General features: G+C 44.8%; 1 protein-coding gene across 43 annotated transcripts in view; it reads left to right on the top strand.

The window, feature by feature from the left end:
* Mhc (myosin heavy chain) overlaps positions 1-27071 on the top strand; it is a 60909-nt gene that overhangs the window by 19014 nt on the left and 14824 nt on the right. For 7 of the 43 annotated variants that reach the window (XM_076525662.1, XM_076525660.1, XM_033484922.2 and 4 more), the window contains exons 11-16: positions 3806-3976; positions 10245-10424; positions 10958-11373; positions 12793-12913; positions 15177-15440; positions 20443-20652. In XM_076525662.1, the coding sequence (XP_076381777.1) occupies positions 3806-3976; positions 10245-10424; positions 10958-11373; positions 12793-12913; positions 15177-15440; positions 20443-20652 (1362 nt within the window). Of the gene's footprint in view, positions 1-2269; positions 2441-3805; positions 3977-6236; positions 6408-8131; positions 8303-10244; positions 10425-10957; positions 11374-11941; positions 12060-12792; positions 12914-13933; positions 14052-15176; positions 15441-20442; positions 20653-27071 lie in introns of all 43 variants that reach the window. The other 36 variants (XM_076525663.1, XM_033484934.2, XM_076525661.1 and 33 more) reach the window with 11 other exon arrangements.

Genomic DNA, 27071 nt, shown 5'->3' with positions numbered 1-27071 from the left:
GCAAACGTTCCTTAAATTTATTGTTCGATCTCGTTAGGAGATCTGTCATCCAGTATTATTTTAGCCTGCACCCGTTTACTGTCATTCCAACTAGAAACGTTTGAATTTTCTACTCGAAGTTGGTGCTCTTCACCCGCTCGTAATGTGAATTTGGATGATGTTTAGATGACCGAAACACACCTCCCCCCCCCGTTGACTTTGTTCTTAGATGTTTAGATGACCGAAACACGTCCCCGTTGACTTTGTTCTTAGATGTTTTTTTTCCACGGCGTCCGGAAAGTTTTCCAGTCGCGCCGGTTTGTGCAGCCCTTTAATACGAATGCATTGTCGTCGACACTGTGTACATAACTGTTTTCCACCCGATGGTTTCGTAGCGATAACCCCTCGGATCACGAATGCGATCCGGTTTTCTTCATGGTTCAAACGAATGTTCGCCCAATGTTCTTACCAAAGAAAAAAAAACAGAGAATCCTCGCATCGTTTGGAGTCATCGTTCTCTAGCACCCGATATTTTTGCTCAAAGCAACCCCCCTCCTCCACTTTTTCGAGTCTCGACGATCACCCCCTTCGAACAATGCATGACATTAGTCGCCCCAAAGACTCTCGTCGATATTTTTTCGTAGCGCACAAATTTTTCACGAACGCCCCCACCCGCCCCCTGTTTTCCGTACACGTACTCGATCGAGTAATACAGCATGACTTTGAACGCAACAGATCCGTAAAGTAACGACAATCCGCATTGGAAGATACATCTGGTAAGCTATCTGTCGTTGTATCGCCGTTGGAAACCACGTTTCACCGTCTTCCTATCCTTCTCGGGAATCGCGAACAAAACAGTGGACCTCACGCTGACAAGTAGAGTTGGACGATTTTGAAGTTGTTGGTGGTAGATTGAATAACATTCCCACGATGTTGCGTACATACAACTGTCCATTGATGAACGGGACCGTCCAGTAGTTACTTGAAAGTAGACTAATAACTTGTTGATTAGAAGTTTACTAATATATCAGCGATGCGAAAGAGGTTTACATGATCTTTCGTATTCGCGTTCGTTTACCTGCAGCAGAACGTAAATGAATTTATAGATTTTGGTAAATCACCGTGGGCCAATGGTAATTGGCTATTTGTTCTCGGGTCTACCTGACTTTCTTATTTGTCGAATAAGACGCACTGAATTCTTGGATTCTTTTATTTTGTCTTCTTCTTTTGTTTTCGTTCTCTTCGAAAACAATCGAATGTGTCTTGTTCGATAAATACGGGCAGTCCCATAGTTATGTTAATTCCCGGAAAGGGTATGATTCCTCAGGTAATTTTAAGTAACTTTTTCCTTTGCGAAATTGCGATCCGCGGCTTCGTTTACGAGTTATTAAGGAAATACACTGACCAATGAGATATCGCGTACGGCTGACGCCCCGCCCTCGCGACTAGTGCCGCTGCGTCAAACGGTCGACGCAAGGCGGTAATGGCTGCGAGGGCGGAGCGTCGGCCGCACTCGGTCCCCGATTGGTCCACGTTTTTCGATAATAACTCGTAACCGACGCTGCGGATTGAATTTTCGTTAAGGAAAAAGTTGCTCCAAATGATCTCAGGAAGCAGCCCCCGTTATTAACATAATTATGGAACACTCCGCATAAAGTGAATTCTGCCCGAAAACGAACGAACGAACGACACAGAAACTGGTAATCCCACAGTAACCGGTTCCACCATTCTATTAATCGGAGCAATCAAAATTTTGTTAGCACAAACGTTCGACGCAGGTACTCGAACAATATATGCAACCCTGTAAATCGTTGTTGACGCAAACGGCATCGTAGAAGTTGCCGTTAGGTTTGCACACGTTCCAAAGACGGTTTCTTGCAAACGTAAACGCGTGTAGAGTACCTGATCGACCCAAGAGTTTTCCGAGTGAAGTGTTTTGTAGAAGTTTTGATGGATAAACAAGTCTGGTCGCTTGACGATCGAAACGTTCGGCTTAAAGAAAGCGATCGCGATTCAATTGAGATTAGCGTTCGACAGCTAAGAAATGAATTTCACCGTTCGTGCGAATCGCTCGCTGTCTTTGAAACTGCCGATTGACATGCCGGAACGTTTGTCGGGGTATCCGAACGATCGACGGACGCTGGATACGCGGACGAAACGAGTTTGTCAAGTAATTCTGTAGATTTTGAACGGAGTGAAAAGGTCGTAAAAGAGCACGAACAGGCTGCTGGACCTGTAGATAAGCGAGAAAGGGATGCAAGAGTTGACGTACGTATTGTTGCTCGAACAGTTCAACAGCTTCGAGCAGCTCTGCATCAACTTCACGAATGAGAAGCTTCAGCAATTCTTCAACCATCATATGTTCGTCCTCGAGCAAGAAGAGTATACGAAGGAGGGCATTGAATGGGCATTCATTGACTTTGGCATGGACCTCCTCGCGTGTATAGAATTGATCGAGAAGGTACAAAAAGACGAATGAATCGATCCCGGCGACAGATCCATTGACGGATCCAGCCGTACGGAGAAAATGCAGACGGGAGTGCAGCATTCCGGATCGGTGAAAGGACCACCAGAGATCCGTAACAATCGCAAACACTTAACGCTTTATTATACAAACAAAACGCAGTAATGATCGTCCACTGTTTTCATGGATTGGCCATGTAACCAATCGTATATTGACACTTTACCACGTGAACTATTGTCTCGTATTGTTGTTGTCCTTTGCTCAGCCGTGTGGTTTCGCGTTCCAGTGACAAGCAAGCTGTTCTCGCTTAGGCAACACATCTTATTACACGTTCTGTTCACTTCACACGATCCAGATCCCCTGTCACGCGTCGATCGCAACACGACATTCGCCTACCTTTTATCTTCTCGAAATCGTTAATCGCTATCTCGTCCGTACACGAAACAGGATTTTTATGCATCTCTTTATCAAAATTTTGTTCATGGATCTTCTGGTTGTTGGCGGATTACATTTTCATTAGTCAATGTCTTAGGACAATTCCTAATTAGGAATTAGGAATAATTATTAGATTATTTACAGACATTTCTGCTTTCGTTTTTACCCAAGATTTACATGCAATTTTTCAATCAGGATCACAACTGACGTTTTAAAATTCAATCTTTCCATTCCACCTCTTCTCGTCGAATTACATTATAGCTACGGCAATTCGTACACTTTTTTTATACAGTTCACAAAATTTCGCAACACAAATCAAAGATTTCTCAAGTATCCCACATGTTTATGTACGTGATACAGTACCGATACGGTAAAAAATTTGCAGTGATTTGCAAATTTCCTCCACGTGTGATTAATAAGTCGAGGTTTTCGAGTATCGAGCACTTTTCATGTTGCACTAAAAAAAAACAATATTTTTATAAAAAAAAATTTAAGAATGCTAAACTCGCGAAACGCGCAGAATAGTTGCACGCTTAATAAGCTAGAAAATTTGGCCCCTCCTTTCCGACAATCTTAGAGAACCGTGTTTATTACAGAATTCTAGTCGAATCTGCAAAGTATTTATCTCGAAGTTCAGGCTAGATCGATACGATTGCCGACGAAGTTCCAAGAAATCCTCGACTAATTAAGCTCGGCCCATCGAAGCCCATCCCCGACAACCGTAAAGGAACGGGATTTAAAGCCAGGTCGACGAAATCGATCGCGACAGAGATCATTGCTCTACTGATGATTCTTTTCTTCCCTTTGTTTCTGTTCTCTCTCTCTCTCTCTCGCACACACACACTTCCCTTTGTGCCTCTCTCGGTCCCAACTATTACTTCATGCTGTGCCACCCTACGCTCGCTCGTTGTGCCGCGAACGCAACAGTTCAACGGCTTTGAACAGCTCTGCATCAACTTTACCAACGAGAAACTGCAACAGTTCTTCAACCATCACATGTTTGTGCTCGAGCAAGAAGAGTACAAAAAAGAGGGCATCGATTGGGAGTTCATTGACTTTGGCATGGACCTCCTCGCGTGTATAGAATTGATCGAGAAGGTACAAAAAGACGAATGAATCGATCCTGGCGACAGATCCAACGACGGATCCAGCCGTACGGACGAAAATCAGAATCGGGAACGCAGCGTTCCGGATCGGCGAAAGGACCGCCAATGATCCGTGACGATCGCAAACATTTAACGCTTGCCACGAACAGAACGCAGCAATGAAAGCCTCCCGTTTTCATGGTTTTACCATGCAATCGATCGTAAACTGATCTTTGACCTCGTGAATCTTGTCCCGTACTGTGATTGTCCTTTGCTCGTGTGGTTTCGCGTTCCAGCGACAAGCAAGCTGTCTCGCTTGGTTAACACGTTTTGTTACGGTAAATTCTCCCTAATTGACGCTCAACTTGTACAGTAAATTTATCCTAATTCTGCTTGTAAACATAATTGGACAATTTGGGAAGAGGAGATACGATTAGTCGAGCCTCGCACCTCGCTTTTATAATTGTCGAAAATCGGCGACTATAAAAATGAGCCGCATTATTTAAGAATAATCGTATTTCCTCTTCTCAAATTGACTATTTTTTTGTTTACAAGCTGAAGGAAAATTGGGGAGAATTTTTGGAGAAGGAAGAAAGAGAATTTACTGTACACAAAAATAGACAATTTGGGAAGAGGAGATACGATTAGTCGAGCCTCGCACCTCGCTTTTATAATTGTCGACAATCGGCAATTATAAAAATGAGCCGCATTATTTAAGAATAATCGTATTTCCTCTTCTCAAATTGACTATTTTTTTGTTTACAAGCTGAAGGAAAATTGGGGAGAATTTTTGGAGAAGGAAAAAGGAGAATTTACTGTACACAAAAATGGACAATTTGGGAAGAGGAGATACGATTATTCGAGCCTCGCGACTCGTTTTCATAGTTACCAATTGTCAGGATCTATGAAAACGAGGCTGGTGTAATCGTACATCCTCTTTCCAAATTGTCCATTTTTGTTTCCAAGGCTATTTCAATCAGGGAAAATTCGGGAGAATTTACTGTATTCCGGACACTTTGCTCAATGCAGGTCCTGTATCACGTCAATCGCATCACAACACTCGTCCCATTCTTTTTCCTTGAGATTGTGAATCGCAATCTCGTCCATACACACACCTTTTCACACACCTTGAAAATATATTTCCGACGTTCACCGGCCATCGTGCTTGTCCGATTTTGATTTTTCACGGAATTGACCTCGTTCCAAGTTTTTCAATATTTTTGCGTTCCAGAGGGACGTTTATCGTCCGGTTGTTGGTGCAGCAAATTTTTGCCTAGGTCGTATATCACGTTAGGATGACACGATTTTTTACGAAGTTTACGACGTCTCGTTTTTACTCGAAACATACGAACAATTTTTTCGTCGCGATCACGTCCGCTATTTTAAAAGTTTTACCTTTTTTTCATTAACTTGAATTGCATCGGTTAGCACATATGTTTATACACATGATGCAGTGCTGTGGTAAAAAGATATTGCAGTATTATGCACACGCGTAAGTTAATAAAGTCGAGGTTTTTGGACGTCGGACACTTGTCATGTCGCTATAAGCGAAACAAAATAATTTTTACCAAGAAAGAAACAAACTGTTAGAGCTAAAAGTAATATTTTTGACGTTGATTCAGGTTGTTTTAAGTATGCTATACTCGTGAAATTCTCGGTATACAGTAATTCCTTCCTAATTCGCGCTGAGATTGCGTACAAAAATGGACAATTTTTGAGGAGAAGATACGATTATTCGAGCCTCGCGGCTCGTTTTTATAGTTGTTGATAATAAGTAACTATAAAAACGAGATACAAGCAGTCTCCTATTCTCAAATTGTCCATTCTTGCGTGCAATCTGAGCGCGAATTAGGGAGAAATCACCATAGTTGTACGTTCAATGAGCAACAAAATTTGGCTCCTCGTCGCTGCCAATCTTAACAAACACCATAATTTGCAGAATGTTAACCGATCATGCCAAGCATTTATCCCCAAATTCGCATCCGATCATTTCAAGCGTCGTCGAAGTTTCCGAAAGTCCTCGACTAATTGCTCCAAGCCACGTCAAAGCACAATCACAACAACAACAACAACAACAACAAGCACAAAGGAACGAGACAACAGCCAGGTTCAACGAAATCGACCGCGACAGAGCGTATCGCTCTACTAATGGTACTTTTCTCCCCTTTGTTTTTGTTCTCTCTCACACACACTTCCCCTTGTGCCTCTCTTGGCCCCGCCTCATTCTTCGTGCTGTGACACCGCCTCGCGCTCGCTCGTTGTGCCGCGAACAGTACAACGGCTTTGAACAGCTCTGCATCAACTTTACCAACGAGAAACTGCAACAGTTCTTCAACCATCACATGTTCGTGCTCGAACAAGAAGAGTACAAAAAGGAGGGCATCGATTGGGAGTTCATTGACTTCGGCATGGATCTGCTCGCGTGTATAGAACTGATCGAGAAGGTACAACCGGCTAAGTTATCTCGGTGAACGAAATTATATAAAGAGCGAGGCAACGAGACGTGCTCGAGAAACAGGAGCGACGACCTGGTCCATGGATATGGTCGCCGAGGTTTTTTGTCGAGAGCGCTGACCGAGAATGGAATTTGAACACTCCCGAAATGGTCGAGCGATGGTCGTGCAGTGGTAGAATTGTATATCGGCCCGGTTTTTTTGGTGTACGCTTACCTACGACAGGGTCTCACGCTTATCCCATTCTGATTCACGCTGTCTTCGAGCTATTGTTGGCCCCGTTTTGTCGCTCTCCCTGAAACTGAAAAGACACCTGAGACGTCAGACCCCCAGTGTTCTTCGTCTTTCATCACCTTGCTTTACCCTGTTTCTATTGTCACTCTCGCGCTCTCTCTCTCTCTCTTTCACTCTTTATCTTTTTCTCTTTGCCCATCCACACAACGGCACCGACGTCGTGCCCGACCAGTCTGACATGGTCTGATCCGACCAGACACCAGTCTGGCACGGAATCGAATCATTGTAATCGTCCGTAACGTCGAACGATGTTCGTTAAGCACGGTTCAACCACTTTCCCTTGACGATCGTGGCACGAAAGTCTTTCGTCGAACAAAAGAGACTCTCGAATGGGCAGTTTCAAAAAGGGATCAATTTCCGCTCGCGAATCCATGGAGAACGGAGAATGGTTTTTCGTTTCGGCAAAATGGATTCGTCGCGGTTCAAACATTTGGCACTCGATACATAGTCCGACGAGAACCGAGCTTAAACATTCTGTATAATCCAATATTTAATACCCACGCAACCCTCGACGACCCGAGAAACTGTTTTTGTTACATTTTGTATTTGGGCGGGACCGTAAAATGGTATATCGATATCGGTCCCACAGGGTCATCCCTTAACTCGCAAGCAGAGGTTTGCCGAAACTAATCTGGTACGACGATCGGCGAACCTCTCGCGTTCTCGTATCTCGCGGTGCTTTGAAAACGAGCTCTATCCGCTTTCGATCTGTCTTCGATAAGTTTAAAATAATATAAAAATAGTTTCGGTTCGAAGTGCGGATCGGTGTATCGATCGAAAAGCCTGCGAGTTTCAGAGCACCGAGAATCGAGAAAACTTATCCCCGAGGACACGCAGGGTGTCCCATAATTATGTTAACACTCGGAAAGGAATGATTGCTGAGGTCATTTGAAGCAACTTTTTCCTTAGCGAAAATGCAATCCGCGGCTCCGTTTACGAGTTATTAACGGAAAACGCTGACCAATGAGAGATCGCGTACGGCTGACGCCCCGCCCTCGCGACCACTGCCGCTGCGTCGAACGGTCGACGCGAGGCAGTAATGGCTGCAAGGGCGGAGCGCCGGCCGCACTCGGCTCCCGATTGGTCCACGTTTTTCGATAATAACTCGTGAACGACACCGCGGATTGCATTTTCGCTGAGGAAAAAGTTGTTTCAAATGATCTCAGCTATTCCCCCCGTTTCCCAGAAATACCATAATTTTGGGACAACTTGTACAACGCGAGACTTCTGTGTCCTGTTAACCTGTGAAGCCCCGTGTACCGTTGTCCCCGAAAATAAGACGACCAAAATGACAATTTATCAGGACAATTGTTACGATATCATAATACCCGTATCATGTCTAATACAAGCAGCATTAATGACGGCTGTCTTTCGCCTCTGTTTTCTGTTCCGTTGCTTTTACCCTCCCTGGTCACGAGCAGTTCAACAGTTTTGAACAACTCTGCATCAACTTCACCAATGAAAAGCTTCAGCAATTCTTCAACCATCACATGTTCATTCTCGAACAAGAGGAGTACAAACGCGAAGGAATCGAGTGGACGTTCATTGACTTTGGCATGGATCTGCAGCAGACTATCGATCTGATCGAGAAGGTACTGTCAAGCCGTGGCATGACGCGACCAGGAATTATGGTCGACGGCTTCTGATCTTGGGTATAGAATCGCTGGAAATGGAAGCATCGTCGCGGACACTGTTACGGGCGTCGTTACGACACCACGGCAAACGAACTTTAGCTTGCGAACGTCACCATTTTCTTACCGTCTCGCTTTAACCAGGCTCCTTTTGGGTTCATATTCGACTTAATACTCGCACCTCCCCGATCTTAATTAACATTTCGTAGATATCAACTTTCCTTTAGTACATTCACTTGTTTTCATTCCATTGACATTCAGTTTCCTTGCATTTAATCGATCTTTTCGAGGTTCATTCTCTATTGGCACGTTAAGTATAGCAATTTCTCTCTAACTCGCGCTCAGATTATGCGCGAAAATGGACAATTTAACTATAAAATCGAGCAGCAAGAATAATTGTATCTTCGCTTCCCAAATTGTCCATTTTTTTGGACAAAAACTTCCCACAAAATTGAAGGTAATTTCATCGCGGAAACTGAAACCAGAACGTTAAAAGTTATCATTATTTATCTTGCACTCTAAACAGTAAAATTCAATTTGTTCGAACATACTAAAGTAGAAATGAATTTTGGAAAGTAGTCGAACACTGGCGTCGCTTAACGTGCCAACATTTGTGACTCCTTTATTTGAGCCGATCTCCTTTTAGAGTCAACTTTTCATTTTATAGCCTTGTTTGCGAAATGTTGGTAAAATGAGAACAAGAACATTTGGTTAAAATGTTTGTTAAAATGGCTTGAAAATTGTAACAGTTGCCCGTGTTACCTTGACAGCTAGGAAATCACGAGTTTGGAGCAAGTGCAATTGGGTGGAAAGCTTTCACGACCATCGCACTAGAATAATTAATTATATTGCTCGTCGTTTTTAAGCCAGATGTTCTTTTCATCGTTATTTTCGTAGTACGATTGGATATGAACCCAGCGTAACGATACTTGAAAGCTTCTCCTTTTTTTGTAATACAAATTCCGTATCCTATTTGTACCGGTCCACGCGCATGTCGAGCATAACACAGCAAGTATAAACGGTTTGTACGAAATCCAGGAAGAAAAAGAAAGGTAAAATTGTGCCGAAGCATTTGGAAGAATTAATCCAGAATCAATGCAATGGTAATGTCATTGTTTGCAAGCTTGCCACGTGTCGCACCCGCATGCGTATATGTATTTGTAAATTAGTGTGTCCTATGTTTGTGTAGATTAGCGAAACTAATCGGGAGCGAGGAATTTTTTTAATGAATCGATTCTTTTCGATCGGTCGTGTGACACGAATATTCGAGTTTGGAAATTGCTAACTGTCAAGTAGAAAAATTTGCAAATTTCAGATCGGTCTTCTAAAAAATTCCTTCTGTCCCGGTGTAACCGAAGCTTTGTTTCAACTTCAGAAATTTGCTTCTGAAGGTCTCTCCCGCATTGATCTTTGATTAGATCACACGGGAAAGTGAAGCAGCACTGAAAAACGAAAATGAAATACAAAGATTTGTATTGTCGTTCATGGTTAAATGAAAAATTGAGAGTAGCGTTTATTCGATGGTACAACTAATTTCTCGCTGATCTAAATTATTTGATAATTCTATGTTTAATGTAATCGAATGGTAAAAATTGTATTTTGTTACATAGTAAATTTACGCTTTCGGGAACGTAGTTTTTCAATTGATAATGGAAATAATAGAATATAATAAGAATGGGGCAAAAGTGAAAACGAAAAATTCAGTTGTTAAAAGTTTGTTGTAAACGGAAGTAGATGTTAATGTCAAAGTACGTTTCACAGCAATGAATAGTAAATAATCTTTCGTAAAGCTTTGATCGAGCAGCAAAATTTGCTAGCTAAGAGGGGTGACGCTACTCTCAGAAAACTGAAACTTGTTCACGTCGACGCGGAAGTTAACACTGTCCATCGTTCTCCAAAACAGCCCATGGGTATCCTGTCAATTCTTGAAGAAGAATCTATGTTCCCGAAAGCCACCGACAAGACTTTCGAGGAGAAGCTGAACAACAACCATCTTGGCAAGAGTCCCAACTTCTTGAAACCGAAGCCACCGAAACCAGGACAGCAAGCAGCTCACTTCGCTATTGGCCATTATGCCGGAAACGTGAGTTTCAAATGTTATACTACTATAAACTACTGTACAAACGATATATGCATTATCTCAGAAAAATTATATCTTAGAAAAATTAAGTAAAATTAAGGAGTAGCTGAGATCATTTGAAACAACTTTTTCCTTAGCGAAAATGCAATCCGCGGCTTCGTTTACGAGTTATTACCAAAAAACATGGACCTATTGGAAACCGAGCGCGGCCGGCGCTCCGCCCATGCGGCCAATACCGCCTCGCGTCGACCGTTTGACGCAGCGGCAGTGGTCGGGGAGTGTCAGAGGGCGGGGCGTCAGCCGTACGCGATCTCTCATTGGTCACTGTTTTTCGTTAATAACTCGTAAACGAAGCCACGGATTGAATTTTCGCAAAGGAAAAAGTTGCTTCAAATAACCTCAAGAATCATCCCTTTCCGAGTGTCAACATAATTATGGAACACCATAATTATGGGACACTCGGAAATGTTCGAAACGATCGTTCGCGATCGTCTGCAAGTTGTTGGCTCGATGTTAAACAAGAATCATGACGACAGGTACCATACAACATCACGGGCTGGCTGGAAAAGAACAAGGACCCGTTGAACGACACTGTGGTCGACCAGTTCAAGAAATCTTCGAACAAACTGTTGATCGAGATCTTCGCCGACCATCCGGGACAGTCCGGCGGCGGTGATGCCGGCGGCGGCAAGGGCGGACGTGGTAAGAAGGGTGGCGGTTTCTCGACGGTCTCGTCGTCCTACAAGGAACAGTTGAACAACTTGATGACCACTCTGAGAGCCACCCAGCCCCACTTCGTCCGTTGCATCATCCCGAACGAGTTGAAACAGCCGGGTGTGATCGACTCCCATCTCGTGATGCATCAGCTGACCTGTAACGGTGTACTTGAAGGCATCCGTATTTGTCGTAAAGGATTCCCCAACAGAATGAATTACCCTGACTTCAAGCTACGGTAAGGATTCGAGATTTCTTTAACCGGTACACATCGAAGTCGCACAGGGTTCTCGAGGATCTGCGGGAGATCTTAGCAATTCGTCGTAGTCAGCTCGGAGGAGAGCAACGTTGCAAAGAAAATTCGTACAGCCGGGCATTCGAAATTCACGCTTGCAATTCGTGACCGTAAACATTCCGTAATTCTGTAAGTTTCTTCAGGTCTCACGGTTTAGCCTTTACGTAAAATCTGGTCACAGGTAATAATTCACTTCTCTAATTATATCACGCCGGTCTCTGGATCGAACGCCAGCTCGGCAGCTGCCGTCGAAGGTAACACGTCGGAACACTTCTTCGAATGAAACTTCGCTCTCGAAACTTCACTTCTCTCATTCCTCCGCCACAACGAGATTATTACGTATCGGCCCGTTTTCCGTGTCAGCGTGATTCGCGAACGCCGAGTTCACAGTTCAAGGAAATATCGATATCGCGAGCAAGCGTTGCCCCGGGACGAATTATTCTAGCTCGAATCTTAGGGACAGGCGCATAACAACAACGAGTATAATGATCTCCGTCTTGTGGTCGTACAGTTACATGATCTTAGCGCCAGCCGCGATGCAGTCCGAGGCGGAACCGAAAAAGTCCGCGGCGAAATGTTTCGAGGAAATCGGACTCGATCCGGACAGCTACAGGATTGGTCATACCAAGGCTAGTTCAATACCCTAAAGAAAGACTTTGAGAGTTTCTCCGTAACGTGCCCCCCCTTTGTTGCCCCCCGCCCTCGTAGAACATTCACAATGTCCGTTCGATCGAAACGTATCGAATCGTGTTTCCACCACCCCGCACCTTCCGCCACAACAAAGGATACTGTTTTGAAATCTCTCGGGGAAATTCGATTATTTTGCAGCCGAACGCGTGTTCGCGCGTTCTCTCGTAATAATTCTCGCTTCGCGTTCATTAGCGGCCGTTTCTCCCGCGCATTCTAATCGAACGTTTCCAGGAAATGTTTTCAGAAGTATCCGCCTCCCTGTTGCGGCGAATCCACGAGGACGCGAGCGTTTCGCACGCGTGTCGCCCGAACCCCCCGAACGATCACCGCCCCCCGTTCGCCCCGAAATGCACGAATACTGTGATATTCGTAGATTGATTGGACCACGTAGACAGTTGTTAGACGAACCCATTTAGTAGACATCGTTGTCCCGATCGCACGTGCACGTATCGCGCCCTGCGTGACCCTTAGGATCTAGAGATTCATCAGGACCGGCGGCGCTCCGCCCGCTCTAAGGAAGATAGGCGCCGACGCAGAAGCGATGGAAACGATTCGCTAGCTAGAACTAGCCGAGAATCGAACACCCCCGCCCCCCATACCCCCCTGTAAAACGTTTGACCACCCGATAGAATCCGATCACCTGTTTTTTGCCTTGTGACCCTCCACCTTTAGGTACAAGATCTTGGCGCCAGCGGCCGTCGATGCGGTGGCGTCCGACCCGAAGAAGGCCGCCGCCGCGATTTTGGATGCATCCGGTCTAGACCCCGACCAATACCGTCTTGGACACACCAAGGCACGTTTCCTTAACGCGATCACGAACCCCCCGGATGCGGATGGGCGATGTTTGCATTACCGTTTCAGTTCGCAGCAAGCTTCCGGGCCGCTCGATTGGCTGTCAAACCGTAACCCGTGAACTCGAACCAAGGGTCGCCGATCGATCGGAAAACGTTCTTCTCCGAGGAAGAACCCTTTCGCTTTCGATCAGCGAATAGCTGAGAATCAACCCTGCGCGCTGCGGCAAGATTTCGAACACGGTCTGCCGAATGTTCGACGCGATTCCTTCGAAGCAAGGAAAAGCGGCGATCGACGCGAAAGAGTTCGTAGCGCGAAGGGTTGAGCCAGCAGTTTTGGAAATCGGTTTATGGAATCGACGACGAAAGGATGAAAAGGATAGAATAGAGTCCTTTGATTCCGACGAGTCTACGATTATGTTGATAGTAATCGGCGATTGATAATCCCGGTGACGCGTCGTTCGCGCTCTGTGCAGAATCGCTGGCTCGAGGGAAACGGCGTTACAGTTTTGATAGCCAACGTTGTCCTCTGTTTCTCAGCGCCGTGCAGACACGTCTAACCAAAAACATGAACCAATGCTCCTTGGACGGAGTTATACGTTTACGATTGTACAGTTTTTCTTGTTTCGAACGCTGTCCAAGCTTCCAAAACAGATTTTCTTCGTTTATTATAATTATATGATTTTCTTCGATTTATATTTCTATATTTTTTATTTATATGTTTATATATTATATATGTTTTTTAAATTTATATATATTTTTATATATTTTCTTATATATTATGTTTCTTCTATATTTATTATACTTCGTTAGCAATTCGAGAAACAGTCGCGTCCCGAGAAATCTGTTTTCGAAGCTTCGGCTGTCGTCGCCCAGATAGAAAAAGAAAACACCAAAGGGACCCACAGACAGTCCCGCAGCTCCCATAAATAATATAACAGTTCTATACAGTATACAAATGTCTAACAGCGCGTGATAATCTTGTCTGTTGTGCCGCCTCACCATAAAACGAACCACCGCAGATACAAAATTCTGTGTGCAAATGCCATCAAAGAGCCTTGCGAACCACAAAAGGCGACCCAACTGATCCTGGATACAATCAATTTGGAACAAGACCAATATCGTATGGGTCTCACCAAGGTATCAGACACCTTTGGCTTACCTCGCCAGATTTCATCGCGCCACGTACAAAATAACGCTCATTTAACGAGTTCGATTAACCCGTCGCATTTCCGAAGAGGGAAACGGAATGATTCCCGACGTCGTTGTTTCATCGTAATTTATTTAACCGCATTCTCCATTTTCTTCACAAGGGTGCTTTCTTGCGAATTACGCAATTTTTCGTTCTTTTTTTCTCAACGAATAATAGAGATAACAGTTGTACGAACGTTCGCGATTGGCTCGATCTTTGATACGATCGTGCAACGTGTCAGCAGAATTTCGCGCAGAGTTTTGTAACATTACTCGAAGAATCGATCGAAGATGCTCCTTGTGACTGAAATAGATTCTGTCTTGCGCGAGGTGTCACAGAAGATTAATTGACTTTAATATTTAGAAATTCTTTTGTCGTCTTGGAAGTTCAATATTTTTGGATAAATCGTCGAACGGAGTCTTCTCTTCTGTCTCGCTTCGCGCATAAAGTCCATACAACACTCACCATATTCTATTGTCTAATATTCTACGATTTTTCTTCTACCGCTCAATTAACTACAAGAATCAATTTTCAATATCCAACCACGTCAACATATTAATAGATGTGCGTACAGGTATATTCTGCTTTTTCAGTGTGTGTTAGTCGAACTGCGCCTCCCCGATTCAATACGAAAAAAAGAAAACGAGAACGGCGCGAGGCGCAGATCGCAATCCTTTCATGCCTTGCACGAGCCCGTTTTAGAAGTAGAACAATGAAATGTATGCCTACTTTGATTATTTGCACTCGATTTAACCTTTTCTCGGTAATTGCTGCGATTTAAAATTTCGAGAAAATTTGGCGAAGCGCTGCTTTATCGTCGATGCTGGAGATTCAGCAGTCCCAAAGAGGAAACTCGGTCCGGATTCTAAGAGAGAACGGGTTAAACAGTGATCCCGATCTCCTTCTCGTTTATAAACGCCAGTTATTTAACGTCGCCGTTTATAAATCGCAAACAAGTTTCGAGATGCTGTCGCGTGAAAAATAATCAAAGTACCGAAAGGCGACGATCGAAGGGATGATTACTAATCGATGGTGTTTTCGTGCGCTTCGCCACTTGCCAAAAAAAACAACAGGTATTCTTCCGTGCCGGAGTCCTGGGTCAGATGGAGGAATTGCGTGACGAACGTCTCAGCAAGATCGTATCCTGGATGCAGGCCTACATCAGAGGTTACCTGTCCCGAAAGGACTACAAGAAACTCCAGGAACAGCGTCTGGCTTTGGTCATTGTACAGAGGAACTTGAGGAAATACTTGCAGCTCCGCACCTGGCCATGGTGGAAACTCTGGCAGAAGGTCAAGCCTCTCCTCAACGTCACTCGTATCGAGGACGAGCTTGCTGTGAGTGTCTTCCAGAGAATACATTGCATAGATTACGCAGATTCTTTGAACAGGTATCCGAAAGTTACAGTAATTTCTCCGAGAAATGTTCGGAGCTCGGAATTGAAACCGGCAGATCCGAGAATACTGAGTCGAGATTTTTTGAACGTGGCGGCTCGTTTTTATAGAGACTTAACTTTTTTATTTCTAATTTCTTGCCACGAATCGAACGCAATTCGGAGGCCAGGTGACGCGATTCGGAGGCAATTCGGAGGCCACGTGACGCAATTCGAAGGCAATTCGGAGGCCACATGCCACGATTTCGCGTGGCGATTGACGCGTGCCGCGTCACACGTCAACCCTTAGCATCGGCGTAGCAGTAAATTACACATGCGTAGAACTAGCACACGGAAATTCGCAGCAACCCGATATTTGGCATTTCCGGGAGAAATTACTGTACCTGACTATTGAAAGCGTGTATGTATCGGAAAATTGAGTTTTATCGTTCCGATATTCAATTAATATTGATCCATATCTGTGATCTATCTGGTCGTTCATTTTAGCCTTCAGCACTCGGAAGATTTCTCTGATATATTTTGCAAAAATCGTGATTTTGCTATACAAAGTCGAAGTTTGAAATAAAAATCCTCTCGCTGCTGTGAAATTTTATAGGAATTAATATATGCAAGATTTTTTGTGTTTGCATTAATGTATTTTACACAATTACCTTACAGTATGAAAAGAAAACTAATAATTGAGAAGAAACGCTATCTATAGCGTCGCCGTATCGGCGACATTCGAGTGCAAAGGGCTAAAATTAGCAATTTAACTTCTCGTGACCTGAAATAGTTTCGTTTGTTACTGATAGGATATTTGTAACACTATTTTGGAGACACTGAAGGAGATATAATTCTTAACGTTAATATAATGGAACTGAATTATATTTTATAGAGAAGTTCAACATTTTTCTTCTGCTATGATATTTTAGTAGAAATGGTACTTTTATAAGTACTCTTTCAGAATATAAAATTTTTTATTACTTCAATCTTCCGTGGAAAATATATTATTCAAGTATAAATGACATTTCGATATGAATTCAGGCAGTAAACATTTCTTTTTGTTAATTCGACTTACTGAATTTTGTAAAATCAATTTTCATGAGATACATACATTTTATGCACCGCTGACATTAATTACCAAAAATTCAATAAATGAACAAAATTGAACACGATAATGTTCATTCATTATTCTAATGTACATTATTTATTTTTATATTATTTATTTTTATATTTATTAATCGTTAACATTTGCAAATTTGTTCTCTTTCATGTTTCACGAACGTTTATTTGCGATCAATGAATTTATTTTTCGATACTTTGTTTTCATCGATTTAACTATGATATTACATTTTTCTGCTAGAATTGCACGCAATTAAATATCCACCGTGCGGTTTAATTTTTTAACAGCTCTAAAACTGAAACATATTGCACAAATTCTCAAACCGTATCACTCGATAAAACATTGGCGCGAATCGATTTTGTTCATAAAACACTTTAAGTTTACGATTCTGTTGGAATTGATGACGACGCAGTTAATCGATTGTTCGATAATTCCAACAAGCCTCGAAAATCGTTCGTCACCCATGAAGCATCGAATGCAGAATAGTTACTGCACGACGAAAGTCCTCGGCGAACGTGAACGATAGAAAATCGATCTCTCGGCCGATAATTTTTGATTCTCCGTGATATTTCTCGGAAGAATCGAGCGTATCCAGTTCTCGAAGGTAAACAATCGTTCTCTGTTAAAGATCTGAGATTTTAGAACCGCCTGGGAATGTCAGTAAAGGCCAGTTGGTAGAGCGCGCTACGCGGAAAACTGATTTCTCGATAGTTTACGGCGGCCGGAACGGAAATCCTGGGCTCCGGCTCTAGAATTTGTTTCTTTGTTCACACAGGCTCGATCATTCGCGATCGCTAAACGCGTCGGCCTCTAACTGCGTGTATATTATTCCAGCTCCGGCATTTACTCTTTTTACCTTCCCTCGCGCTGCAAAATATCGGCGCCGAAAAGTTCTATCGCTCCCTGCGAACCGAAGCGGAGATTCCTACGAGGAAATTCGAAATTCGACGATTCGGCTGGAAAAACAACTGAAACCTCTCCGAAACGATCGACAGAAAAAAATGGACAAACGTTAAATTTACGGATCAGTCGGATCTTTATTTCGACCCGTGAACAATTCGATAAATCGTTCGTTGCATTTCGGTTCTTCTTTTTATCGGAATTTTACTGCTTTTCGGAAAAGACACTTCGAAATTAGAAAACGGGCTCGCGTGAAAAATGACCGAACGCAGAATTTACGACTTTTAATTTACGATCGTTTTAATTCGATCATTTTCCGGTTGTGCTTAGAGCAAAAGTTGAGTAAAATCGTTTGTTAATAAAACAGTTACACAGATCATCGAAACACTCTCGATTTAAATAATCGCGTTCTAATGGCGATTTTAGGATGATGAATGGACGTAGTTTCGCGATCAGACGATTTCCATCGACGCCACGAACTCGAAACACGTGTAACAGAATTTTTCGGTTATTTATGCGACAGATTTATAAGACACGGGACTATCGCGAATTCCGATTGTACAACAGTCACAAAGCCACGCGTCGCGTTCTAACATTTTCCCCGGCGGCTTAAAAATAAATTCCATGTTGCCGGTGCCTTTTCCCCGCGATTCGAATGCTCGTTTCTCACTCGCCTATTCTTTTTCTGTGTTCTTCTTATTTTTTTTCTTCTTCTTTTTTTTAATCCTTTCAACCGGCCCGCTATAAATAAACGGAAATACGCTTTTCTGTCGCGCAACGATCATAAAGATGTCCGAAAGATCTCGAGCCCTCAATCTGGTCGCGGGCTCGGTGTCACCGATTATTCATTGTATCTAATTCCATCTTGGAAACGGGAAGATCGCCCTTTCGGTATATTTAGTATGACTCCGCTTTAGAGAACTATTTTTAAAAATGCACCGTTAGAAATGTTGAATCACACGGAACCCTGCTATATTTTCCAGAACGCTTTTCTCTCTCTCTCCCTCTCTCTCTCTCGCTCTCGCTCTGTCTAAAAACAAAATAGATGTCACTCGACCAACATAGAAATATTACAATTTTAAATCTCTAAATCGTCAACCTGGCGAAGTTTATGCTTTCGGAACAGAGAAATAAATCGGTGTAAAATCAAAGCGTTAAATCGAAGCGTTAAATCGGATCGTTAAACCTCGAACTCACGCGGTTACATAAAAACTTAGCCGAATTTCATCGTTCCCGCGAATGCTCCCACAGCGAACGCGAATCTCTATCGAAAATGAAGATTCTAATCCTCATTAGATCCTTTCGATTATTCGATTAACAATCATTTCGCGTCTCGTTTCTTCGGTCACGAAATTCTCTTCTCATTTTACAATTTATTAGAAATTCGGTAGTTAGTCTCTTCGTAGTCAAATATCCTAAGCGATTCATCGCTTTCTCATTGAGAAGAAAAAACACGAAATTTCTTCACGCTCCAAACACGTATCATCAATTATTTATCACTCCGTTTTATCGACCATCCACTCTCGCGTCAATTTAACACCGGTTTCAGAGAACAAATCTTCTAGCCCCGTCGATACAAAATGTCTGCGCACTTATTCGCTCGCCTGAAATTCTCCCGACTTCTCAGCACCGTTCGAACGCGTTCTGATCGCGCGCTTAAAACAAATATATCGGCGGCTCTTTGACGCGAAACGGGCGAATTCGAAGAGACGGGGTTGAGCTTACGGAACGTCGCGTCTTCGGAGTCGGTCGTTCGCGAGGAATATCTCGCCGAGAAATTGTAATAGAAAAGCGCGTCGAGAGCAATACGAGCGTCGACACCGATTCTAACGGAGGGTACAGAGAGAAAGAGAGATAGAGCGATAGAGAGAGAGAGGGAGAGGGAGAGAGAGAGAGAGATAGCGCGACGGTCGTAATTAGAGCAGCCCGATCTAAGGTCGCAGCGCGTTTAATCATCGCGATTATACGAATTTTCTGCCGGGCCAACGAAAATAAAGTAGTTCGAATCACGCCCTATCGAAAATAGTATCATTCGCTATAAATGATGTTACCGCGGGCACACGGGCCTGTCCGCGGCGGCGCAGTAAAACGATCCCACCTTAGCCGGGCGGCGCGGGATCGGATCGGCGTACGTTCCCAACTACGGGAGAAAGCCGATTCCGACGGTGGCCGGTCCCTCGGGAATTGCGCAGGCCGATCGGCTCCGCCACCCTTCTGGAGCGTAAAAGGAGAGTGGAGTTTGACCCGTCCGACCCTCCTGGAACAGTTTCTAATTTGGTCGAGGTGTCTCCCCCACCTCTGGCAGCGGCCCTCCCCGCCCCTCGCCGCGGTTGCACCCGAGAACGGTTGCCTCCCCCTCGTCTCATCGGGATCGGTTATAAATATTTTTCTACGATGAATATTACTGGAGTGGGGGGGACGATCGCTGATTCTTCATAGTGACCGCGAAGAGGGATTTTAGGTAGAAAAGTTGAGCCTCTGGTAAACCGGAGACCAGTTGGACCCGCGACCTCGCGCCGAGCCCTTCGACGCTTTACCTTTTTTTTATTCGAATCGCGATCCGAGCTCCGATTTCTCTTATTAACTCTTTTTTTTAGTTTACCTCTTTCCTTTTTCGTTTTTTTATCGATTCATCGACCACGATCTATTTAATCTTATCGAACACGATCGATACGCTCCTACCTCTGTGCGGTTCTCTCTCTCTCTCTCTTTCTCGCTCCTTCCGTTCGATCGACCATCGGAAAGTAAAAGATTCTGCTGGGTGGATCGGTCGAGGCCCATCCTTCGAATTGTTTCGCTGTCGAGCACTGGATACGATCTCTCGTGAACGGCGCCGTTTGTGAACCGTTGACGCCAGAGAGAAATGGGTGACACGTTGGCCGAGGAGCCCGGTTCGGCGGTGAATGGGCAGAAGCTGAACGGTGACGTGGATTCGCAATTGCAGGCGCTCGAGGAGAAAGCAAGGAAAGCACAGGAGGCGTTCGAGAAGGAGGAGAAGCTGCGCAAGGAGCTTGAGGAGCAAAACACGAAACTCCTCACTGAAAGGAACGCCCTGCAACGGACGTTGGACGGCGAGAAGGGCTCGCTCTCCGAATATATGGAGAAGTCCCTGAAGTTGGCCGCCCAGAAATCCGATCTCGAGTCTCAACTTCAGGTAAGATTTTCGATTTTTCTTTGGTAACTGGCTCGCGAGTTTCTACCAACGATGCGCACGGGGCAGACGTGTACGGAATTTTTACGGAACTTTTAGAAACGAGACCGCCCGAGGTTCTCGGATCGGTACCATGATAGCTGGCGATCTTAGAGGCTGGAAATTCTCGGGGAAATTGTGAATTCAAACGCGTAGTAGTATTCAATACTGCCTTTTTTGCTTTTTAAGTGATCGAGGTCAGCCTTAAAGGAAACAGAATTCGTTTATAGAGACAGAAATTCTGACGACGTAAAATTAATTGTTTAGTCGCATTTATCGCTGTTTTTTTTACCTTTTAAGTGATCGGAATCAGTATTAAAGGAAACAGAATGTAGCTGTAAAGACAGAAATCCTGAAGACGTAACATGAAAAGTTTAGTCGCAATTAATCTGTTCTTTTTTTTTTAATTTTTAAGTGATCGGAATCAGTATTAAAGGAAACAGAATTTAGCTATAAAGACAGAAATTTTGAAAACAACATGAAAAGTTTAGTCGCATTTAATCTGTCTATTTTTTAATTTTTAAGTGATCGAAATCAGCCTTAAAGGAAGCCGAATATTGCTATAAAGACAGAAATTCTGAAGACGTAAAATGAAAGGTTTAGTCACATTTATTGTTGTATTTTTGACGTTTTAAGTGATCGAAATCAGCCTTAAAGGAAACAGAATTCAACTATAAAGTCCGAAATCCTTCAGGATTTACGTCTTCAGACGTAAAATAAAAAGTTTAGTCACATTTGAAGCTGTTTCTTAGTATTTAAGTGATCGAAGTCGATCGCAAAGGGAACAGAATTTATCTACAAAATCTAAACAGCTTCGATAAGTTGTGAAATAAAAAGTTTGCAACTAGAAACGGTCGAAAAGAAAACTGAATTTTATTTGGCGTGGTTTTTTTCGAATTTATCTGCGAAGATTAAGAAATCTCGAAGAATCGAGGAATAAAAATTGAACAGTGCTTCGCTTGGTTTTCGAGTGCTCGAAATTGATCGCAAAGGAAACAAAATCGATTTAATATCACTTTATTCGAACTTAATTCGAAAATCGTAAATTTATGTAAATATTCGCGATCCGGCGAGTAAAACCAGCGGCAAAAGACAAAGACGACAAAATTTGATCGAGTCACAGTTCGAATTTGCTTGGAAAATCGTGAATTCGCATAAAAGAAATCTGCTCGATGAACGGATCCAGTCAGAGATTCGTCGAAAGTTTAATTAATCTCGATTTATTCGTAGAAAAATTCGCGAACTAGTAGTCGAAACCAGTCATTGCGACGACGGAATTTCATTAAATCTCAGTTCGTGCAAATTCACAAATCAAGATCACGAATTTACACAAAAATCTGCAGTCCAGTGATCAAAACCAGCGACAAAGTCGACAAAATTTAACTTAATCTCAATTCTATCGAACAGATTCATTAAAAAAATAAACAAATTCACGTAAAAATCAACCGTTCAACGAAGGCAATGTCATAAATAAAGATCGCTTCTAAACTGCGAATTTGTATGCGCTTACGAATTTCGATACGACAATCTTGCAAAGATAAAAGTCAAATAAAAAAAGTTCGATTATTACGGCTGAAACACAAATCTTATTAAACCGCGTCAAATTTTTATTTACTTCGCGCATAAAAGACGCGAAAGAAAGCGAACGATCAAACCGTCGTAAGCAATATCGCGATCAACGATAAAATTACGCTCCTCTTCTTCGCGTCGATCGATCGAACGTTGTGCAACGTTCCGTTGGATCGCGACGTCGTCGCGACGAATTTCTCGCAGAAAAAGGTCCGTGAGTTAGAAAGTAGTACAATTGGCACGGTCGACCGATAACGAAACACTTCAGCGCGATGATGAGAGCGCGCGTCCTCCAAGAATCGAACAACCGATAATAATACCTCGTCGAAGAATGACCGAATGTCGAAACGAATTAGAATGGGGTTACCGATGTTACGGACAAGGATCCCATGTGGCCCCGTCAAGGCTGCACGGTTATTACGGCGGCGATTGCAGAAACGAGCGTGGAAACGGTAATAGTCGTCGCAGAGGCGCGCGGCGGCCGCTTTAAAATATCGCGTTTTAAATATCACGAAAAGGATAACAGGACGCCGAAAGTGGGCGGACTTTATTTAGAATTTCGAAACGCAAATAACTTCGTTCATGATTTCCTGCATACTTCTCCAGAAATATCTCCGAGACGCGTACAACAGTGTTGCGTTCAATGAAGCCCCAAGAATTCCTCTGGAACGAGGTGGAAACGCGAACGAGAGAGCAACGGATTCCGTCTGGTTCCAAAAATTAGAGTTTTCAAACGAAATTGTTGCGAACGATGCGGTCGGTACTCGCGCGAATAGCGGGCGTTTCTGTAATTCGAGCCATCGAAACGTGTCAATTATACAAAAATAACGTTCGAATAGACCAAACAAATCGTCCAGTAATTGGTCGCAGTCTTTATACAGTCTTAATACAGTTATTTCTCGCTAATTCGCGCTCGGATCGCGCACGAAAATCGACAATTTCCCAAGAGGAGACGCGATTATTCGAGCCTTGCGACTCGAATAATGTTATAGCCGTTGACAATCGGTAACCATAATCTCCCTGAGTATCTCCTCTCCTCGAATTGTCCATTTCTACGGGCGATCCGAGCGCGAATCGCGGAGAAATCGCAGAGAAATCGCGAACGGCGAGACCCGAAAACTTGACAGATCCAGCGGGATCCGCGCGGCGGCGCGCGACGCGACGGTGTCTCAACAAAATAACATTCCAGGGGCGATTAAAAATAGGTCGGCAACGTTTGTATCAATTTTTCCAACGAAATTAGAGAGCCGCGGCGGCTTCCGAATCAGAAAATAACACACGGAGAGGCGATAAAATTGGTGGAGTGATAAATCCTCGACGGCGCGGGCCTCCTACGAGCGTGTTTTCTTGGATAAGCTCGAAATTCGAGCACCGCAGGTATTTGATCGTAATTTATACGGACCTGGCTCGGGTTACCGAGAATGATGCATCTGACAGGGCTCTTGATGCATCGCCGTTGCGCAACGGGCACATGCACAAAGTAGCGAGGGCGCGTCATTAGTCAGACCCCGGGGGGATTCTGACTTCATCGTTCGTCGCGCGTGCGCGCGCGCGCGGCTCCTTTTCTCCCGTGTGACAGATTAATTTCTGCTCCTCCATTCCGGTGCCCGATTTATTCCGTCGTCTATTTATTCCGCGATCGGCACTGCGCCCCGTTAATTGGACGCACTCTCGTTCCGCGCCGCGAATTATTAGATTCTTCCTCGGACGCGTTTCTCACCGCGATCGTTCGCCCGCCGCGTCCTACGAGACGTTTATCGGCCAGCCCTGTCGCGTAACTGTCCCCGAAATTGCCGGTTCTCGATCGTCCCCAGCTACCAAAGAGCTTTCGTCGTCGACTCGTCGCACCGTTACACTCGAATTCGCGAGACCATGACGAAGAAATCTCTCGTCGTTCGCCCGCGGAAACGAACAGAGATTTCTCTGACCCGAGAAATCCGGCCGAGTATAAAACGCTCGGGAGAATTCCACGGGAAACGCGGCCCGCTCCAGAATTCCAGACTATTTTCGGCGGTCTTTTAAATCACGAGCCGGCTCGTATTTCCTGTCAACGCCGGTCCCACGCCGGTTCCAGAGATAACTCGGCTCCCTTCGGACGAGCCTCGGCGACGTTCTCGATTCCGCGCGACGATTACAAACGTTTCTACGGTGCGATCGATTTCCGGGATCACCGTCGTCGACGATCGCGAAGATATCCTAGCAGAAATCGGCGGGAAACGAGGAGGAATCTCTTCCGATTCGCCGTTTGTTCCGTCGCGAGCGAATTAAAATGCGGCATTGTGCGACGTCGATCGCGTCTTCGACGTTCTCGCGTCTCTCGCAAGAGATCCCGACGATATAAAAAGACGATTCATTCCGAATCGAAATGAATGTTCGATTCGGGGCAAACGACACCGTCGAGGGCCGTCTGTGGGTGACGCCGCGTTTGAACGGCGCGGAGCGTTGAGGAACGATCGCGTCGGGAAAGTTGCGGAGCGGTCGCGCATTATGGCAACGAAGAAAGTCCGGAATTAGACGGTACCAAATATGGAGAGTGGGGAAGGAAAGAAGCGGGATAACGGGTGGAAAAAAGAAAAGAAAAGAAGACCGTTTAAGTTGGCTTAACGCGCGCTCACTTAGGAGCGGAAACATTGGATAATCTCTGGCCCTCCCGCCAGCGGGAACCAAATTTAGCCGGCGTCGATCCCAGATTCCAGGTTATTAAAAGTGGGTGTGGTCACGCGCGCGGCTGGAACAGCCGGGGAAACGAACGAGGTAACAGGTGTAAGGTATATTTATACGTTGGTACGGTTTATGCGTCATCGCGCAACTTCTTGGCTGTTCATCTTCGTTCGAGAGGATCCCCCTTCGTCTCTCATCAATTAAACGATCCTTTCGAGTTTAACGTACTTCCGTTCCGCGCGGCTCCTGGCCTCGGCGAACGCATACTTCATTCCGTTCTAGCTGCTAATTTTAGCCGGGACCGATACCCGCGGCCGGGAAACAAATCGATCGCGACGCCGAACGATAAACAATGCGTTGACCCGATTCCTCTCGTTCCCGCGGCGTGCGAGATCGCGGCGCGATTTCGAATCGTCGCGTTTCGGCGACGATATTCCGGCCTCCCGACATTCGAGAACTTGAATCGAACACCGACGTCTCGTCGGGTCCCCTTCGAACATGATCGTCGACTCGCGAATCGTTCGCGCGCTCGAAAAATGTCTCCCTAACTGACGCTTAGATTGCGCGGAAAAGTGGACAATTTGGGAACAGCAGATACGATTATTCCGGCTTTGCGCCATGTTTTTATAATCGTCGACAACCGGTAACTATAAAAACGAGTCGCGAGGCTCGAATTCGCAAGGCTACTCTTCCCAAATTGTCAATTTTTGTGGACGATCTGAGCGTCAATTAGGCCGCGATTTCGTTCGCCCCGCCTCGGTCGGGAAATAAATCGATCGCGGCGTGATTTCGAATCGTCGCGTTTCGGCGACGATATTTCGGCCTCCCGACATTCGAGAACTTGAATCGAACGTCGACGTATCGCCGGGTCCCCTTCGAACACGATCGTCGACTCGCGAATCGTTCGCGCGCTCGAAAAATGTCTCCCTAACTGACGCTTAGATTGCGCGGAAAAGTGGACAATTTGGGAACAGCAGATACGATTATTCCGGCTTTGCACCATGTTTTTATAATCGTCGACAATCGGTAACTATAAAAACGAGTCGCTAGGCTCGAATTCGTAAGGCTACTCTTCCCAAATTGTCAATTTTTGTGGACGATCTGAGCGTAAATTAGGCCGCGATTTCGTTCGCTCCGCCGCGGCCGGGAAACGAATCGATCGCGGCGTGATTTCGAATCGTCGCGTTTCGGCGACGATATTCCGACCTCCTGATATTCGAGAACTTGAATCGAACGCCGATGTCTCGTCGGGCCCCCTTCGAACACGATCGACGACTCACGAGCCGTTTACGCGTTCGAAATACAGCAATGTCTCCCTAACTGACGCTTAGATTGCGCGGAAAAGTGGACAATTTGGGAACAGCAGATACGATTATTCCCGCTTTGCGCCATGTTTTTATAATCGTCGACAATCGGTAACTATAAAAACGAGACGCAAGGCTCCTCTTCCCAAATTTGCCATTTTTGTAGACGATCTGAGCGTCAATTAGGGAGACATTGCTGTACGCCGCGATTTCGTTCGCCCCGCCTCGGTCGGGAAATAAATCGATCGCGGCGTGATTTCGAATCGTCGCGTTTCGGCGACGATATTCCGACCTCCTGATATTCGAGAACTTGAATCGAACGCCGACGTCTCGCCGGGTCTCCTTCGAACAGGATCGACGACTCGCGAGCCGTTCGCGCGCTCGAAATACGCCGCGATTTCATTCGCCGCGGCGTTCCGGATAAACGCAAAGTGGCATCGCGTTTCCGCGAACAAATATTCCGCCAAGCGGTTGTTTACGCGACACCCACGCGTTCGAGCAGTTGCCTTTGCCAAGCGTGCTCTCGCTCGCTCGCTCGCTCGCTCGAGCGAGTGAGTGTTTCCCCATTTTCATCGGCGCGCTGTCGCAACGCGGTGTTACTTAATTGCGGTATTTATATCGGCGGCCGAGCAGAGATTACGAGCGAGAGCTAGGATTATGTCCGATTAGTCGAACCTTATTACGGCGTCGTTTTTTGGAGGGTGAAGATTTTTTGGGCGAGATAACTTCGATTCCGTGCTCTGCGACTTCCGGAACTACAGTAATGTCTCTCTAATTGACGTCCAGATTGCGCACAAAAATGGACAATTTCGGAAGAGGAGATACGATTATTCGAGCCTTGCGGCTCAT

Source organism: Megalopta genalis, chromosome 12 (assembly GCF_051020955.1).
Source record: "Megalopta genalis isolate 19385.01 chromosome 12, iyMegGena1_principal, whole genome shotgun sequence".
Taxonomy (NCBI): Eukaryota; Metazoa; Arthropoda; class Insecta; order Hymenoptera; family Halictidae; genus Megalopta; species Megalopta genalis.
The sequence above is the reverse complement of the archived record's forward strand: the minus strand, read 5'-3'. Positions and strand labels throughout refer to the sequence as shown.